At 37.8% G+C, this 20,951-nt stretch overlaps 1 protein-coding gene across 4 annotated transcripts in view; it reads left to right on the top strand.

Annotated features, from left to right (window-relative positions):
* Positions 1-20,951, top strand: part of PPP1R9A (protein phosphatase 1, regulatory subunit 9A) — a 445,759-nt gene that overhangs the window by 343,306 nt on the left and 81,502 nt on the right. For all 4 annotated transcript variants that reach the window (XM_006834277.1, XM_006834279.1, XM_006834278.1 and 1 more), the window contains exons 7-10: positions 11,932-11,985; positions 14,973-15,202; positions 17,537-17,633; positions 17,723-17,894. In XM_006834277.1, coding sequence (XP_006834340.1) covers positions 11,932-11,985; positions 14,973-15,202; positions 17,537-17,633; positions 17,723-17,894 — 553 coding nt within the window. The remainder of the gene's footprint in view (positions 1-11,931; positions 11,986-14,972; positions 15,203-17,536; positions 17,634-17,722; positions 17,895-20,951) is intronic.

Below are 20,951 nucleotides of genomic sequence, written 5' to 3'. Positions count from 1 at the left end.
CCCCCCAATGAGATGGATTGGCCAAGTGGCAACATGGATGGATCAAGCATAGCAACAGTAGTGAGTTGGCCCTGGATCGGTCAATGTTTCGTTCTGCTGTGCAAGGGTCACTATGAGTTGGTACCGACTCAGTGGCACCTAACAACAAGTTTTTCCCTACTTTTCATTGATGACCTTTATAGTTCTAGGTGTTACATTTAGGTTTTAAGTCCACGTTGAGTTTGTTTTTTTATATGGTGTGAGATGTGGGGCCTGTTTCATTTTTATGCATATGGATTACCAGTTTTGCCATCACAGTTTGTTGAAGAGACATCTTTTCTTAGCGATACTGCTTATAAAGGCTTTTTATATTAAATGATGTATGATGTCATCAAACCAAAGAGCAAACCAGAAAAAACCAAAATTCTTCTGCAAAGATGTCTAATGGGAGAGGGTTGGAATCTAGATGCCCATTTCTCTGTGGCTTTATTTGATGCAGGAAGTATCTAAATGAGTGGATGGTTCTTTAAGAAATCTTCCTTGAATGCAGTAACTCCTAATCCAAATTTGACAAATATTAGAAGCCATTGGAATGAGTTATTTTGAGCAAAAGTCCATGTCGTACTATTTGGAGAAAGCACATCAGACCAACATTACTTCAAACAATCCTACAACTTCCTAGAAGTCTCTAAACTTCTCTGTTTTTTTACTCACTATTATATCCTTTAGTTCTTGTACAGTTCCTTGCATATTGTGGTGGTGGTGGTTATGTGCCATGGAAGTTGTCAAAAATGTAATGAAATACATAAAACTCAATATTCTAGGCATTAGTGAACTGAAATGGACTGATATTGGCCATTTTGAATCAGACAATTATATATTTACTATTCCAGGAATGACTATTTCAGGAAGGATGGAGTTGTACTCATCATCAAAAAGAACATTTCAAAGCTTATCTTGAAGTATAATATTATCTGTGATAGGATAATATTCATATGCCTACATGGAAGAACAGTTAATACCAGTATTATTCAAATTTACACAATAACCACTAAAGCCAGTGATAATGAAACTGAAGATTTCTACCAACTTTTTCATTCTGAAATTGATCAAACATGCCATCTATATACTGATAATTACTGGTGATTGGAATGCAAAGGTTGGAAACAAAGAGGGTCAGTAGCTGGAAAACATGGCATTCATAGTAGAAATGATGCTGGAAATCTCATTATAGAGTTTTCCAAGACCAATGACTTTTTTAATTGCAAATACCTTTTTTAAACAACATAAAAGACAACATACACAGAAATCAAATTGACTGCATCTGTGGGAAGACTCAGTTGAAAAGCTCAATATCATCAGTCAAAACATGGTCAGAGGCAGGCTATGGAGGAGACCATCAATTACTCATATGCAAGTTCAGGATGAAAACTGAAGAGAATTAAAACAAGTTCATAAGAGCCAAAATATGACCTTAAACAAACATATCCCACCTGAATTTAGAGACGATCTCAGAAGATTTGATCCTTTAGACACTAATGACCGAAGACCAGAAGAGTTATGGGATGATATCAAGAACATCACACAGGAAAAAAAAACCCCATCAAATTGTCATTAAAAAGACATGAGAGAAAGAAAAGACCAAATGGGTGCCAGAAGAGACTCTCAACTTGCTCTCCAGCATAGAGATGCTACAGCAAAAGGAACAAATGAGATGGTAAAATAACTGAACAAAAAATTTCAAAGAGCAGCTTGAGAATACAAAGTCAAATATTAAAATGAAATGTGCAAAGACCTGGAGTTACAGAACCAAAAAAGAACATGCTCAGCATTCCTCAAACTTGAAAAATTCAAACCTTGACTTGTAATATTGAAGGATTCTGGCTCTGGTAGTGTAGTGGTTACGAGTTGGGCTGCTAATCTCAAGGTCAGCAGTTCAAAACTACTAGCTGTTTCATGAGCGAAAGATAAGACTTTCTGCTATGAGTCAGAAATGACGCCACAGCTAATAATCAAAATCAATGGGCAAAATATTGAATGATGCAGAAAGCATCAAAAGATGATGGAAGGACTATACAGAGACACTGTACCTAAAAGAAATGGTCAATATTCAACCATGTCAAGAGGTAGCATATGATAAAGAGACAATGGTACTGAAGGAAGAAGTCCAAGGTGCACTGAAGGCATTCACAAAGAACAAGATTCTGAAAATTGATGGGAAACAAACTGAAATCTTTCAACAAACTGATACAATACTGGAGGCACGCACTCATCTATGCCAAGAAATTTGGAAAGCTGATGGCCAAATGATTGGAAGAGATCCTTATTTGTACCCATTCTGAAGAGAGGTAACCCAACTGAATGTGGAAATTATCTAACAATATTATTAATATCACATACAAGTAAATTTTTGCTAAAGATGATATAATGGCTGCAACAGTATATCTATAGGAAACTGCCAGAGGTTCATTCAAGTCCGATTCAGATGAGGACGTATAACCTTGCCATCTTGGCTTCTTAGGAGCATTCTGGCTGTACTTCTTCCAACAAAGATTTGTTTGTTCTTTTGGCAGTCCATGGTACTTAATGTTTTTTCTCCAATATTAATGCAAATACGGAGTCCTGGTTTGGCACTGCCTGTTAGTGCGCTGGACTGTAAGTTTGGATTGAGTTGCAAGGTTGGTGGTTCAAGCTTAACAGTTACCTTTCAGAATATACACGGTCAGTAACAGGAAGAAGTGACTCAATGGCACTTAACAGTTAATGTAATGCATTAATTCTTCTAGAATCTTCCTTATTAATTGGTCCAAATTTCACATGCATATGAGGCTATTGAGAATGTCATGGCTTTGGTCAGGTGTACCTTAGTCCCCCTACTGACATTTTTGCTCCTGAACACTTTAAAGAGGACTTGTACAACAGATTTGCCTATTGCAATATGCTGTTTGATTTCATAATTGTGGCTTCCATGAATACTGATATTGGATCTAAGCAAAATGAAGTCTTTGTAAGCTTCAATCTTTTCTCCATTTATCATGATGTTACTTATTGGTCCAGTTGTGAGGATTGTTTCATTTACATTGAGGTGCAACCATAATGGAGGCTGAAGTCTTTAAACTGTATCAGTAAATATTTTAAGTCCTCTTCACTTTCAGCAAATAAGGTCATACCATTAGCTAATCACAGGTTGTTGATGAGTCTTCCTCCTATCTTGATGCCATGTACTTCTTCATATACCCCAGCTTCTTGGATTATTTGTTCAGTATATAGATTGAATAAGTATAGTGAAAGGATACACATACCTTTCCTGATGGTAAACCATTCAGTGTTCCTTGTTCTGTTCCACTGTCTATGGACAGGTTCCTCATAAACACAATGAAGTATTCAGGAACACCCATTCTTTACAATGTTATCCATAGTTTGTCATGATCCAAGCAGTCAAAAACCATTGCATAATTGGTACAACACATGTAAATATCTGTCTGGTGTTTTCTGCTTTCAGCCAAGATCCACCTGACATCAGCAATGATATCTTGATGTCCTCCCATGTTAATTATTTCAATTTTAGTACTGTTCAATATGCTTTGAACATCAAATTTAATTATGCTTTTAGTAAGTCTATTGTGATTTAATTCTCTTATTAAATGTAAAATTTCCTACTCTTTTTCCTTTTCTTGTCTCTCATTTTCTCTACATCCTAACAATTTATGTTGTTGTTAAGTGCCATCAAGTCAATTCTGACTCAGCGGCACTTTATAGGATTTCTAAGGTGGGTTTGAATTGCCAACCTTGTGGTTCGCAGTTCAATGCTGATCCTACAGTGCCTTAAAATATCTTTTTACTTATAAGATCCATCTTTTACAAATGTTTATTTATTTGAATTGTCAGATTGGTATTCTCTTTACATCAATCAGAAATATCTGTTAGTAGGTCTAGTGTTGCCTGTTTCTCCTTTATTTGTTGTGAAATGAGGATTTTTATTTGTTGTTAGCAAGTAAGCATTCACTTCTGTGATTCTGAATTCTATTCTGACATATGTCTGGAGGGTACTTTTATGTATTTAGTTTCCAGCTCAGTTTCTATTTTCTAGCAGTCTGTTACCCAGTGCAATTCTTTGTGCTAAGGGATGAGATATTTCTTATTCTCTTGGTTCATTTATCAAAGTTAAAATAATAATAATAATAATTCCCAGTATTCCCTGCCACCAAAGCAAATGTCTACACTCTGCTTTATGGTCTGCAATTCAGAGTATGCCATGTGCCACTCTGAATCCATTCTAGTAGTTGCTTTCTGAGTGATTAGGAATTATTGCATGAGTAAATTAACCTAAAGGGAGCCCAGGTGGCTCAGTGCTAAAGCACTCAACTGTTAACTTGAAGTTCACTGTTTTGAACTCACCAGATGCTCCATGGGAAATAGATGTGACAGTCGGCTTCCATAGTGATTAAGGCCTTAGAAACCTTATGCGACAGTTCTACTCTGTCCTATAGGGTTGCTAGGAGTTGAAATTGACTTGATGACAGTGGATTTGCTTTTTTGAATTTAAGAGAATCTGATATGAGAACCAGTCCCCAGGGAAGACACTGTAGAGGTTGGACAGACTCACAGTGACGGTGGCCCAGGTGTCTTCCTATCCTTGGAGTGATGCTTGAATACATTTTTCTTAATTTTAAGTTAAACAGCTCTTTTTAGTTTCAGTGGTAGCTGTACCTGTGAGTTTTCGTTTTAATGTGACTTCCCTAGTAATGTAATGGGAAGTGGGAAGAGGCTGCATGAGAACCCACTAACCAGGTGACACTCAAACTGACTGCCCGTTGTCGTTCCGTCCTCTCTGCTCTTTCCCGGAATCATGGTTATCAGCACAGGGAAAAGCATCTCTCTATCTTTCTCCTGAAAAAGAATGTATTCCCAAAATTGTGTTATTTCTTTTCTGTCAATCATAGAGAATCTTTGAAAAAGGACCTAGGCTAAACTATATGTTAAATATAATAAAATTCTGTGTCAAACTTTTCAATTATATGTCGAGACGCTGTAAAGTGCTACTTTTTTTGTGGTAAACAGATATTTATTTTAAAGAAAGTTGTATTCATAAGCTATTAGCTTTATTTAGCATATTTATTTTAATTTTGTTATTGTTATATGCCATTGAGTCGGTTCTAACTCATCGCAAGCCTGTATAGGGCTTCCGAGGAGTCACTGGTGAGCTTGAACTGCTGACCTTGTGGTTCAAACCGACTATGGAGTCCAATGCACTAACCTGCAGCACCACACCAAGACTCCTTTACCTGAGTAGCCAGTTCATTAAGTACCTACTGAGAGGCTACATTGTTGGAAAGTCTAATCCTATACCATATATGGTACAATTCGTATTTTCCTTCAGATCAGATTCCGTTGTCACTTATCCTACCGATTGCAGCTAATTTTATATAACTTGTTCCATGAGAAGGAGTCTTGGTTTGGTGCTGTAGGATAAGCACTGAACTACCAACCACAAGGTTGGGGTTCAAACCCTCCAGCCACTCCTTGGAAACTCTATACTGTGTCGCTATGAATTGAAACGGACTCCATGGCACTTAAGAATAACAACATCCCCTGAGAAAAACACTTTTGTTGTTGATATAAAGCATCGAGTAGATATTGCTATAGAAAATCTCAAATTCCTAAAGTCATTGACCATTGTATTATTAACACCACAAAATGTAGGTAAAAACTACCAGATTCTTCCTTTTGTGGAGTTTCCACTGTCATGGGTGAGACAGACATCAACCAAATAATCACAAAGGTACTTCGGAAAGTCTTGATTTCAATGCTAATGCTACTCTATAGCATTGTCTGTAAATATCACTTATTATTTTGCCCTTATAAACTCAGGGCAGAGACTGCTATTCATAGAACGCTCAAGTCTTTCCTGCAAAGATTTGATATTTTTTTCATTTTTTTAGAGAATAAAAAATGTTTTCCATGTTTACACAGGATAAGGAAAGAGTGCACAAGTTCCATCTTACCATTTATGTTTCTGTATAAGGATGTTTCTGTTTCTAGAATAGTTGTATTTGGATTGTATTGAATCAGTGATATGAGTACATGTTTTTCAAGCATCTTTTTTGAAAGAAAGAGAAAATATACACAGCAAATACAACTGCAGAATGTTAAATGGGACTTCTGTGGGGAAATGTATGTGTGTTTATGCTGTGATCCTAGGGTGGATATCTATGTCATTCATGTTAAAGATGAGAGAAGAGATGAAAGAGATGGGTTTTGTAAGTCAAACAGCACTGACCTTTAATCTTTAACTTTTCTTTTGATTTATGTCCTTCCATCCCAAGGGTTTCCTCTGACGTAGATGCTTCAAGGTTCCAATAAGTTCTTCAAGCTCTGTTTCTGTTTGCCAACCCTGTTGACCTCTTCTCCTTGTAGTCAGTCAGCCTAAGCATTCTCAAGAGATAAATGTGCAACTCGGTTGGATCTGTACTTTGGAAAAGTTATTGATCCCTGACATAAAGCTCTTAAGCATGTGGAAAAAAATATGCTCTAGAATTAGAAAACTCAACCTTTTGCCTACTATGTGCCTTTTATCAAATTTCTTCACCTTTTGTAAAACAGTTTTCTCATCCTCATGTAATGGGCATGTCAAGTGCATAGTCTGAGACTAAGATATGACAAACAGGCCAAAAACCAAAGGTCATCTGACCTGGTTATAAGAATAATAGACTAGGTAATCAAGCCATCAATCAACTAATCAAATAGGTTCCCCCTGACCTTTCTCTATCTGTGATCTGGAGAACTTCAGGGGTGGGGGGCACTTACTAGTCATGTAGCAAGTGTCTTAAAGGTAGAGGCTGTGTTATGTTCATGTGTCTTCAGTGACAAGCACAGTACCTGGGTGAATATGAATGAGTTGTCCTTTCAAAGTTCCATTAATAATAACCATTTTGCATTCAGTGCCAGAATACTTAGAGACTACCTGAAACAATCCTTGGTTTCCAGTCTGAGGAGTGAGTTCTCAACTGAGAGGTGAAGAGGATGACATATACCTCACAGTTTTTGTGAGAATTAAGTGAGAAATGCAGACCAAAACATCAGATGCAGATTAGAAGCATGGTGAATGGCAATTGAATGCACTACATTGAAAGCAGCTTCTGGAGAGCAAAATAACAGTTCTGATCTCTGCCTATCATTCTTTCAGGGAGGAACAGGTAGGAGGAAGCTTGGAGTTATTATTTCCAGTGTCTCTATAGGATAAGCACTGGACTGCTAAACACAAGGTCAGCAGTTCCGCTAGTGGAAATTTGAACAAGCCATGAAACTTTTCTGAGCGTCCGTCCTTTGTAAAATGAGGTCATCAGTACTGTACTGCTTGCCTCATAGTGATATAAAGTGGGATGACAAAAAGAGAAAAATGGTTTTACATATACAGAAATTTAGGGTAGGTGAAAAGCAACATGCATTGAGATTTATAAATTAGGCTTACTGAATCACAGTTTCACAAAAATCCTCACAACTGGACAATGAATAACATAATGATTGTTGTCGTTAAGTGCCGTCAGGTGGGTTCCAACTCACAGCGATGCTCTATGGTTTTCCGAGGCTATAAATCGTTGTGGAAGCAGAAAGCCTCTTCTGTCTCCTATGGAGTCACTGGTGGACTCAAACTGCTAACCTTGTGATTCGAAGTCCAGCATTTATCTTCTAAAGCCACCGTGCTCCCTAACGTCATAATAAACTGAGAAAATATTGAAATTGTCAAAAACAGCATTTTTACTTGGATCCACAGTCAAAACTCATGGAAGCAGCAGTCAAGAAATCAAACAACGAATTGCATTAGGCAAATCTTCTGCAAATTGTATCTTTAAAAGTCTCAGGAGCAAAAATGTCACTTTAGGGACTAAAATACACCTGACCTGAGCCATGGTATTTTCAGTTGCCTTATATAGAAGGCCATAGAAGAATTTATGCATTTGAATTATGGTGTTGGAGAAGAATATTAGAAGGACCATGCACTGCCAGAAAAACAAGCAAACCTGTTTTGGAATATTTGTTTCCAAACCCTTGGAAGCGAGTATGGTGAGACATCATCTCTCGTACTTTGGACATGTTCTCAGGAGGGACCGGTTCCTGAAGAAGGATATCATGCTTGGTAAAGTGGAGGGTCAGAGAAAGAGGAAGGCCTTCGGTAGGGTAGATTGACACCATGGCAGCAGTAGTAGGCTCAAATGTAACAATTGTGAGGATGGTACAAGACTGGGCAATGTTTTATTATGCTATGCGTAAGGTCACTGTGCATTGGAACCAACTCGACGGTGCCTAGCACCAACATGAAAACCTTACAGTAAAACTTGTGCCCATCTTCTAAATGATTTCTGAATTTCACACTACATTGTTCTCTCCAGTAGTCCTGGTGTGGCACTGTGGGTTAATGTGCTGAACTGCAAAGTCCGTTTGAACTGCAAGGTCTACAAGGTCGACAGTTCAAGCTCACCAACTGCTCCTTGGAAATCCTATACAAGGTCTCTATGAGTCAGAACCAACTCGATGGCACTTAACAACAACATTCTTCTCTCTTATAGGGGGAGGAATACTGTAAGCCTATGTCTATCATCCACACTCATTCCCAATGGGCTCAGTTCCTTTCTCTTACCTGTTTTTGGTCATCAAAAATAGGCAATCTGTTATTAACAGAGATCAACTTGGGCTGTGTGGCAGTTGTACCTAGGTTTGGTCTCCCACATCAGTAGATGAGTCTAGTTTATGCAGTCACAGAAATGAAAATAGAATAAGGTTTTCTAGATTCTGCAACCTTAACAACTACCTCCAAGCTCTTTATTTCATAAATGCCACATCTCTTGCATTTGGGAGAATCCTAGAATTCTTCCTATTCAGCCCACTCAGTTTTCATATGGGAAATTGGTCACAGTGATCTGAGAAAAGAAAAGGCTAAAGCTCCTACAAAGTAGCTGCCAAGCCCACTGTTACTTTACCAGTTACTCACAGGGAAAATAAAATCGGGCACTTCTCCCAGAGAGCCCTGTTCACTGTGAAATTTCCCCTTTGATTTCTCACTATTCTTTGCACAGAACCAGACGTGGTTTTGTTTGTTATAGGTATACCATCATGTGCTTTCAGTACTTTTCACTGAGAAATGGAGTTGGGATAGTCATATTTGAGTTCAGATCATTACGTCTTACTTTTGGCTGACTTTATGAGGGGTTTATTCTATATTTTTCTTAAAAAAAACAAACTGGATTAGGAACCAAAAACACCTAGGTTCCAGTCCTAGTTTTAATTATAATTCACTGTGAGAACTAGACATGGTCAATTATCTTCTCTGGGCCTCAGTTCCTCTACTTCTAAACTATAATAGTCCAGAAGTCTAATAAGGCTGTGTGATTCAGTCGGAGTGAGTGCTCTAAGAATACACCCAGGCATTCTATTATGTCAGATCGGGTTGCCTGATGTTGTGTCAGGCCTCAGGAAAGATACATCCAGACTAGGGCTCCAGGTGAGCATGGGCCTCGGCATTGACAGGGAAGAGAGTTACTGTGACTTGGGAGCTTCATCCAGCACAGTCATTGAGAAAGCTTGTGGCCACACTCCTTCTCTGTATACTAGGTGAGGGTCCCTAGTGTTAGCACCTTTGGGTAGTTTAGACCCACCAGCCACTCTTCAGAGAAAGAGCTTGTAATATGTTGCTGTAAATATTTCAGCCTTTGAAACCCTATGGGCAGTTCTACTCTGTCATATTAAGTCACTATGAGTTGGAACAGACTTGTCAGAACACAACAACAACCATTAAAGGCATGGTAAGAAGTAAGAGTGCTGGATCTAGCTGTCTGGGCCTCACAAAAAAGTCATACCTATGGCATGAAAATGGAGTCCTGGTGTGGCGCTGTGGGCTAAGGTGTCAGACTGCAAAGTTGTTTGAACTACAAGGTCAGTAGTTCAAGCTCACCAGCTGCTCCTTGGAAACCCTATACAGGGTTGCTGTTGGAATGTACTTGATGGCAATTCACAACAAGCACAACATGGCATGGGAGAAGCCTTCCTCTCCAGGTACTCCAAGGAACCAATGAGAGTGAAAGGTGCAATGACAACATCAACAAGACTGTAGGAGTCACCAGGTCAGAAATATGAAGGTCAGAAAAGTGATATGAGTGGGACAGCTTCAAGATCGCCTCTGTGGATCAACAGCTGTAACTGTATGTCCGTGGACATGACAGTGTTCAAAGCACCAAGTTGGACTTTTCGGCCCTAAAAGCTAAGATGTTGAATCAGCCTTGCCTTGTTTCGCTTTCTGTCTTCCTCTTTCCCTTATTTTTCCAACACCTGAGTCGGTTTTGACCCATAGCAATCCTGTATAGTATATATATAATATATATATTAAAAAACAGTCTTCTTTTATGTTTTGGCAATCACTTTTAGTTGTAAAACCTGACCCAAAGTGACAGAAGGCTAAGAATATTTACATATATTTTTTGACAAAAACATTCATGCGTTTGATGAGAGGATGGCTCCATAGACCCTGCTGTTTTATGTTTGCAGTTTCTAGAAGATATATCTTACCTTATAAAACTCGAAGAGTTCTAAATTCCAAGAATATCTGGCCCTAAGAGTTTTAATAAGAGATCATGAACTCATGAGTTATTTTCCTTGGGAGTCTCTGGGAGGCACAAAGGTTAATGGCAGTGGGATAAAGCACTGGACTGCAAGGTCAATTTGAACCACAAAGTTGGCGATTCAAACTAAGTCGGTAATGCAAACTCACCAGCTGCTCCTTGGAAACCCTCTTCAGGGCGGCTATGAGTCGGAACTCATTAACTCAATGGCACTTAATAATAACAACTAGCAGAAAGGGAGCCTGGTGGTTCTGAAGAATAAGCTCTGGACTGTGAACTACAAGGTTTGAGCTTTGAGACCACCAGTAGCTTCGCAGGAGACTTTCTGCTCCTGCAAAAATTTACAATTTACAGCCTAGGAAACCCTGTACAACTCTGTGAGTTGGAACTGACTCCTTGACATTTAACAGCAACTAGCAGAATGGCTGGTATGTTCTAATCCATCCATCCAGGGGGACTAGGGCACCTGGAAAGACAGGCCCAGAGATCTGCTTCCCAAAGACCACAGGCCTTGAAAGTACTACGGTGCAGTTACATGGTGCACTCATGGGGTCAACAGGAATCAGCCTTGACTCAGGGGCAACTAAAAACAACAAACAGTACTAATCCCTGTGGAAATTGCTGCTTCCTCCTTTATAGAGAAAACAAAGTTGGGGAGGGGAGAAGCCAAACAACCGTGTAACTGATAGCTCTCTTGTAAATTAGGTGGAGCTGAAGCTTTTCAGGCCTGGGTTTTCAATAGAATAGATGTTTTGAAGGACAAAAAATCTGGATCTCTACCTTTCCTCCAATTAAAATTTTTAAAATCCAATTTCTCTGGGGAAACTGCATCATCTTTGCCTCCCTCTGTGGCAGTCAGAGCTGTGAAAAAGCTCATCAGAATGTGCATGTGACGCACGGAACCAGAGCGCCACCTTTCCGCCGTATTTGGAATTGAGTCTTCACACTACCACTGGCTTTTTTTTTTCCTGTTAAACCGTTCAGTAGGCAAGACTCTGCAAGAAAACAATCCCCTGTGGGATGTCTTGACACTCATATCATAAAGGAAGAGCTGCAAAGAGGGCAAGAAAATATGTTTTCTTCTCTTTGGTCCCTAAGCAATTAAATTGGTAACTTAATGTGATTTTAGGGAGTGTGGGCCATAAACCCTATGTTTAATTAGTTTGCACCCTGCCAGTCATTGTACACACTAGACATTTTCATTTACAACCTGCTGCATTGCAGCACTCTTTCAGGCCTTCTGCTATGGAATGAGTTATTCCTCTAGCTGCTCGGACTTTAAAAATGCACATGCACTCTCTTAGTTCAGATTTTTTTTGTCTCTCTTTCCAATTTTCAGTTGCAAATCAAACATGCAGTTACAGAAGCTGAGATTCAAAAATTGAAGACAAAGGTAAGAACCATTATATAGTACCTAAATTGTACTTTTTAAACTCCAGATACTATGAATAAATTCAGCCCTAGGACTAAAGGATTTTTCCTGTGCGTTTAAAAGAATACAACTGCTAGCGATTCATTTTCAGTGTCAGATGTGCAGAAGAACCTACCAGAAAGAGCAAGGATTCCCATCCTCAGTACAAATAGCTTAGTATTTTATGACATAAATGTTTACATAATTGCATATATGTATTCAGTTACATCTGAACTTGCCTGGAAAATGATATTTTAATGGTTCAAGCAGCTAAATATATTTTGATCACTTAAACCACAAGCACAAGCTATTATTACCATCTTTCCTTCGCTTTGTTTGTTGTTGTTGTTGTTGAGTGCCGTCCAGTCGGTGCCTACCCCTAGCGACCCTATACTTTAATTTAAATAGATTTCATCGTTTGTTTATTTTTAACTTAATTTTCAAAGACAGTATGTTGTAGTGACAGCTCAATACATTGTTTTTGATAGAAGAAAATGTCAAATTTCTACTAAGTTCAATATGGATTTAATACATTATAATACTTACACCCATTGAGACATTTTAAACTCATAGCTACTACATACCATGCATAATTGATTTTAGGTACAGGAAATCTTTAGACAAATTCACATTATTTAAATTAGTGAGAATAAAAACATCTTGAAAAAAGGGAAATATGGAGCGTAATGGAAGATTTAAAAGGGCATTTTTATATGACATATAGTAAGCTCTGGGAATTGTGTCTAGTTTTATCAAGTCAGTAATTTCAAAGATTTGAAAATATCTTTTGAATTACTTTTAAAGCCTTATCCTTTATTGTTTTTATGGCCTTTTAAGAATTAAGACTTCAGTTCTTCCCCTACCACTAACGATCTGTTTTCCTGTTCACACTGAACACTGTTTTGGTTTTTCCATGTGTTTTAAATGAAGATGAATTAGCAAGACTATTTTGGTTAAATGGTACTCTCAGTTAATCCATGCTCTAGTTCTTTAGTCAAAGCATGCCTATACATCATTCCTGGTGTCAGCCCAGCTCTGTGAATAATAATTTTTTAAATGAGTAGTGACCGGTAAATAAACAACTTGAATACAAAACATTGCTTATTAAAGGATGCACATAAAATGAAGCCTGCTTTAAGTTGCTATTATTTTTTACATAAAAAAGAGAATAGAAATTTTGTTTTGTTTTTTTAAATCATTAGTTGGAATCAGGAAAAAAGATATCCCTATGATTGTAAGTGCTTTAATGGAGCTTTTGTCTTAGATTATAAACATTTAATTTAGGAAAGCCTGTACGCTCATATTTATGTTTTTCTCATTATATCACATACAATGGTCATTAGTAAAATTAGTTTTTTACTAATAATGTTGTTGATTAGATTTTCACACTGTAGCCTGTTTAACCAGTGTATTTAGTTAAAAAAAAATAAGCATATATGTGTGTGTGTATATATATATTTAAGTATTTACATATGTTGAGCACTGTATGGTTTTAGAATATCGTGGATTTTGAACATTGGTAGTTTCTAATGACTTTGCATCTGTTTGAACTTTAATAGAAACATATGAAGTAAATGAACTCTGGTAGCATAGTGGTTACATGTCTGGCTGCTAACCTCAAGGTCAGCAGTTCAAAAGTACCAGCCGTTCCACAGGACAAAGATGGAGCTTTCTGCTCCCACAAAGATTTACAGCCTTGGAAATCTTATAGAGGGTCACTGTGAGTTGGAACTGACTCCATGGAACGTAACAACCAACAAATGAAGTAGATGATGCAGTGGAGTGAGGTCAGACAGTTGTTATGATTAAATGATCTTTGATCCTTCACCTAATGGCTCAGCCTTGAGTTTCTGTAGAAATTTGGGGGTTGAAAGAGTATACTATCTACTTCTTGAGTCCCTGGAAGTAGAAACTAGTAGAAGCTGCTTTTTGTCTTTTGGGGGCTTTTTTTTCATTAAAGCAGTTTGAGTAATACAGCAATGATATGTATTTTAATTTAGATTATCTTTTATACTTTTATGCAAGTATGTTATTTATTAGGCTCTGCAAGGTCAGCAATTCAACCCCACAAGCCACTCTTGGAAACCCTATACAGGGTTTCTATGAGTCGGAATCATCTTAATAGCACACAACAACAACAAGAAAATCATAACACTGCCAGCAAAATCATGAGCCTCAGACTATCTTCATGCCATTTGAAGGGAAGGTTTAATAATATCATCAGAAAAGTTAAAAGCAAAGTAAAAGACATTCATCAGATGATAATGTCCAAAGAGCTGTCCCATTCACGCTAGTGTGTCACATCACAATTCTGTTTCATGTCTTAGAGAAGAACTTCAGTTACTTATGCAAGATTAAACAGTCAACAATGACAGAGCGTGGGGATTCAAATCTAAATGGAATGACTTCAGAGTTCCCCTTTTAAAGTAGGCCATACTGCAGCCCAGTTCATCCCTCCCTGCCTCTCCCTACCAGTTAATTAAAAATATATATCATTGCATATATATGTGTGTGTGTGTGTGTATATATATATGTATATATATATATATATATATACATATATATATACACACACATACCCACACACAAATATGTATGTATTAAATCCAGAGAAAATATGTATGTATTAAAATCCAGAGAAAATGTGTTGAATTCTACTAGATATAATCAGTCAAACTCTAAAATGTGTTTTACTACTCACAGACTTTTATACTACCTGGTGTTATTGAAAGATCACAAAATGTGGAACTATGTGTTTATACCACATGTGTGACCTTGGACAATCATTTTACCTTTCATGGCTTCCATGCCATCATTTAGGATATGATGAAAATAGTATTTTCTCTTCTAATCTCCAAGTCTTTTGATGATCACTTGAATGAGTGTAATCTGACAGATGTATAAAAACATGAAGGATTTTTGCTATGGTAGTACTCAGTGATCCTTGCCTTGGCATTTGCTTTATTTAGTTGCAAGCAGCAGAAAATGAAAAAGTACGGTGGGAACTAGAAAAAAACCAACTCCAACAAAACATAGAAGAGAACAAAGAAAGAATGTTGAAGTTGGAGAGCTACTGGATCGAGGCTCAAACGCTATGCCATACAGTGAACGAGCACCTTAAAGAGACTCAAAGCCAATATCAAGCATTGGAAAAGAAGTACAACAAGGCCAAAAAATTGATCAAGGATTTTCAACAAAAGTAAGCAGCCTCTAATGACTAATTTGTAATTTGAAGAATATTTATCTAAGTCCAAAGAAGCTTTACACCTAGTAATTGTGTACTATCTATTGCAATTGAAAAGATAACCTCAGAGTTACACTTCTTCAAAGCATGTTGTTGTTGTTAAGTGCTCTTGAGTCAGTTCTAACTCATAGCGACCCATAGATCATGTTTCCATGGAGCAGCTGATGGGTTTGAACCGCTGACCTTGTGGTTAGCAGTCTAGTGCTTATCCTATAAGGCACCATAGCCAAAAGTAGACATTGGGTTTTGGAAGCCACTTCTATCATTTTTTTAATTTTTTTTTACCATTTTTGATTGCCAGTTGCCTCTTGGTTTTGTGTGTGTGTGTGTGTGTTTGGATAGGCGGTCATTGATAATAATGTTCGAATCCGTTTATTCTTTGGTGAAACATCTCTGTGATTTAGAAGCAAGAAGCCTAGCTGAAGAAAAGCAGAATGACTTTTGGGTATGGTGCATGCAAAGTGGTGATTGTGGCCTTGAGCAAGCTGCTTTGATCTCTATGTTCTTAGAATTAATCACTGTGAAATTTCCCCACTCTAGATAGTGTCAGTGCTGACTGGCAAGCTCCCTGCCTTGCCACTCTGCTCAGCAGCTTTTCAGTGGATCCTAGAGACCTCAGTTCACTGCAGTGAAAAGGACTGTCATGATTCTCTGCTTTTTCATTTCAACACTCCTTTTTGAGCTAGTGCTCAATATTTGTTGGATATTGGTGTAATTTTAGGGACACCAAACAAGAAGGTTTTGACTGGGCATTTTCATCACTAACTTAAGACAGAGAAAATTAGTGCCAGTATCTTTTCGGGTCTTCTGTGCCAAGCTAAGCACACATGTGAGGGTCACTATATCTCTTTTATTTCCTATCACGGAAAGAAATCTTCAATATTTAAAAGGGGTTTCTATAAAATTTTAGAACCACGATGGTGTATGCATTGGGCTGTTAACACCAAGGTTGACAGGCTCTACCAGCTGCTCCATGGTAAGAAAGATGAGCCATTTTGCTCCTGTAGAAATTTACAACCTCGGAAACTCTATACAGGGTCACTATGAGTTGGGAATGATACGATGGCACATAGCATAAAAGTTTACTATTAAAAGCAGGGAAGGAAATTATGTTTTGCCGCCATGATTTGAGTAGATCATTTTTAACTCCTCTTGCCCCAAATATCATACCTAACTCTATTCCATCCCTTTTCTTTGTAAGTAGAATATGTAAAATTGCATATTTTACTTCGGGCTGTCAAACTAGAGATATTTCTACTCCCTATGTTATCCTTAGGTGTCTTTGGTAGAAAGCAATTCTTTTATGATTATCTTTTTGAAATCCTAACCATCCAGTTCTGTTCCATCTGTTTACCGTGTATGTTATTTTTATTGGTGCTAAGTGCTGTCTAGTCAGTTCTGACACATAGTGAAGTGGCTGGTGGGTTTGACCCACTGACCTTGTGGTTAGGAGTCCAATGCTTTTCCCATAGCACCACACCAGGATTCCTTACTGTGTATGTTGTTGTTCAGTGCCATCAAGTCAGTCTGTTCTGACTCACACCAGGAGCAGCTGGTGGGTTTGAACTGCTGGCATTGTAAATGTGGAATTAGTTTATCTGACTTGTTGTTACTGTGATTAAATTACCCAGAGTAGGTCATTAACGTAATAGCTTCTGTATATCTATTTATGAGACCTGGTGTGGTACTGTGGGTTAATGTGATGGGCTGCAAAGTCGGCTTGAACCACAAGGTCAGTGGTTCATGCTCACCAGCTGCTCCTTGGAAACCCTGTATAGGATTTCTGTGGATTGGAACGGACTCGGATGCACTTAACAACAACATATGGGTACTATGGAGTCCAGGTATGGGGCTGTCGGATAAAGCACTGGACTGCTAGGTTGGTTTGAACCACAAGGTTGGCAGTTCAAACTTATCATTTGCTCCTTGGAAACCCTATATAGGATTGCTATGAGTCAGAACTGACTCAGTGGCACTTAACAGACACAACAACAACATCAACATGGGTGCTGTAAAATCAGGAGCTACAAATGAAAAGCTTAGTAAACAGAATCGAAGCATTTTTCTCTATGTTGTGACCCATTAAAGGCATTTTAATTTTATTTCATGACTACATATATACCTTTCCCCTAACATTTTAGAAGGCAGGATGCCTACTTCTATGATTGTGTTTTGTTTACTTAGTAGCTGTCCAGTTCCCTATCTCATTGTAAAGTATACTGCTTCTGAACTTTCACACTTTCTTATCTGAGTGTTTGATGTAATCACATCTATCCTTTTCTTCTTAAGAGAACTTGATTTCCTCAAAAGACAGGAAGTTGAAAGGAAGAAAATAGAAGATTTGGAAAAAGCTCATCTCGTGGAAGTTCAAGGTCTACAAGTGCGGGTGAGTTGTGTTCTCAAAGTCACTAAATAAAGAAGTCATCTGAGCTGGTACTTAGAGAAGAATATTATGAATTAATTTGTTTCTCCTAGATTAGAGATTTGGAAACTGAGGTGTTCAGGCTCCTGAAGCAAAATGGGACTCAAGTTAACAATAATAACAACATCTTTGAGAGAAGAACATCTCTTGGTGATGTCTCTAAGGGAGATACCATGGAGAACTTGGATGTTAAGCAATCGTCTTGTCAAGACAGCTTAAGTCAAGGTTTGTTTAACCTCACACAAAAATTGTTTTTAATGACTGTATGATTTGTTCGTAACATTCGTCTTTCTCTTACCCAGCGATTTAAAAGGTGAGAATGCCTTCATACTATGGGAAAACAGAAAGGGCTTATCAAAATGTGAACCTATCATTTTAGCTGGTGTCTGTTTAAAAATAAATGCTTTAATGCTAAAAAAAAAGACAAAACTCCAACTAAAGTCAAACCAAAGATTCTTATTTTCAATCTATCATGAAAGTTACAGGCTTGATAAAATGCCTTCAAAATGGCAGTCTCATCATCTAATATGCAACTATTGGTCTCCTTCCATCTGGAGCACAGGAGAGTGAAGAAAACCAAAGACTCAAGGAAGCAGGTAGGCCAACAGACTGCTAATGGCTCCTCTAACTTGAAACCAGAAGAATTAAGTGGTGCTGCTACCACTACCTATTGTTCTTACCAGAGATGCAATAGGAGGTGTTGGTCAGAATGAGAGTATAATGTTGAACACAACTCAGATTCATGAAAAAAGACTAGATTTACTCACTCATCTGATAGAGATTGGAGGATTCTCTGAGATTAATGAATGCCTTGAGATTAATCAATGGCACTGAATTGTTATGTTGTTTGGGCATATATTGTGCGATGTAGATTCTCAGCACAACAGAATTAAGGAGATAAAGTGACAGTCTGCTCTGTATGGGGTGATCTGTACTAAACCCACAAACAAACCTGTTGCAGTTGAGTTGATTTCTACTCATAGGTACTTTGTAGGCCAAAATAGAATTTCCTCCCACAGAGCAGCTGGTAGATTTGAACCATCTACCTCTCAGTTAGCAGCCAAGCACTTAGCCATTGTACCACCATGGCTCCTTTAGGTATTCGTGAGGAAGGCTTACATTTTTAAATCACTAGAATAAAGATACATATATATATATATATATATACACACACACACACACACATAGAAGAGTGAAATTGAAAGAAAGCGTGAGACAGAATTGTCATGATAGATCTTACAACTCATGGGCAGTGATTTGACTTGCAGCAACACCTTGCTCACTTCTATTTTTGATGAATTTTCTCACATATTAACATGTCTCTAATGAGATTTTCCTGATAATCAAGTGTTTATGTTATATTGTTAACTTTAAGAACTAAACTCTTACCCACTGAAAAAATGAACAATTTGGAAGTCTTCATTTTAAATTAAAGCTATATGCAGATATTTGACCCCCACTGATCTGTCAGTTTGTTATACTGTGGTGGCTTCTGTGTTGCTGTGATGCCAGCAGGATAACTCATAGGGACAAATTTCAGTGGAGCTTCCAGACCACTTCAGAAATTAGCCGCTGGAAACCTTATGAATAGCAGCAGAACATTGTCAGATAAAGTGCTGGAAGATGAACCCATCATGTTGGAAGGCACTCAAAATATAGCTGCTTCTTCACAGTAAAGTTGACCTTAACAATGTGAATGGAGCAAAGCTTTCTACACCTTTATCTGCTCGTACAGTACTACTCAAAATGGGAGAAAAAGAAAAAAGGCTGCAAACATCCATTAATATTTGGAATCTGTGAAGTATGAACCTAGGAAAATTGGAAGTCATCAAAGATAAAGTGGAAAAAATAAAGATCAATATCCAAGATGAAATGGACTGGTATTGGCCAGTTTGAATCAGAAAATCATGGTTTAGTATTGTCAGAATGACAATTTGAAGAGAAATAGCGTAGCATTCATTGTCAAAGAGATTATTTCAATACCTATCTTAAATTAAAATGCTGTTCGTGGTAAGACAATGTCCATCCTGGCGTGGAATAAAGCACTGGACCACAAGGTCAGTTTGAGTCATGAGGTCAACAGTGCAAACTCACCAGGATTCCTCGGAATCCCTACACAGGGTCGCTATCAGTCGGAACTGACTCAACAGCACTTGACAACAACAACAAGTAAAACCAGTATTATTCAAAATTGCGTGCCAACTGTTAAAGCCAGTGATGATGAAACTGAAGAATTCAACCAACTTCTTCAATCTGAAATTTATCAAACATGCAATCAATGTACATTGATAATTACTGGTGACTGGAATGTGAAAGCTGGAAATGAGGAAGGATTAGTAGTAGAGAAATATGGCCTTGTTGATAGAAATTATGACACATGAATTATTTATTGTAAATCAGTTTTTTCAACAACATAAACAGTGACATCACCAGATGGAATACACAGGAATCAGACTGATTATATTTGTGGGAAGAGATGATGGAGAAGCTCAACGTCTTCAGCCAAATCAAGATCAGGGCCCTGCTGTGGAACAGAGTGTCAGTTGCTCATAAGCAAGTTCAAGCTGAAGCTGGAGAAATTAAAACAAGTTCACAAGTCCCAAAATATGACATTGAATATACCTCACTGAATTTAGAGAGAGCTCAAGAATAAATTTGATGCATTAGACACTAAAAATCAAAAACCAGAAGAGGTATAGGATGACATCAAAAGCATCATCCGTGAAGAATTCAAAAGGTATTTTAAAGGTCTGGAAAGAAAGAAAGGACCAAAATAGGTGTTAGAAGAGCCTAACTTGCTCTTAAAAGTAAACAAGCTGCAGCAATTGGAAGAAAGGAGGAAATAAAAGAGATAAATTTAAAACTTCAAAGGGAAGTTCAAGAAGACAACATAAAGTATTATATGAAATGTGTAAAGACCTGGAGGTAGAAAAGCCAAAAGAGAAGAAAACACTCAGCACTTCTCTAGCTGAAAGAACTGAAGAAAAAGTTGAAGCGTCTTTAGTATTAGCAATACTGAAAGAGTCTATGGACAAAATGTTGAATGATTCAGAAAGCATCAAAACAAAATGAAAGGAATACACAGAGTCACTGTCTCCAAAAAGATTTGACCATTTCGAGAGGGAGCATATGAACAAGAACCAATGGTACTGAAGGAAAAAACCCAAGCTGCATTAAAGGTAGTGGCTGAAAACAAGGATACAAGACCTTTTTAAAGTGTTGAAGAGCAACAATGTCAGCTTGAGGACTAAGGTACACCTGACCCAAGCCATGGTATTTTCA

The sequence above is a fragment of the Chrysochloris asiatica genome, unplaced genomic scaffold, assembly GCF_000296735.1.
Source record: "Chrysochloris asiatica unplaced genomic scaffold, ChrAsi1.0 scaffold00010, whole genome shotgun sequence".
Lineage (NCBI taxonomy): Eukaryota > Metazoa > Chordata > Mammalia > Afrosoricida > Chrysochloridae > Chrysochloris > Chrysochloris asiatica.
The sequence above is the reverse complement of the archived record's forward strand: the minus strand, read 5'-3'. Positions and strand labels throughout refer to the sequence as shown.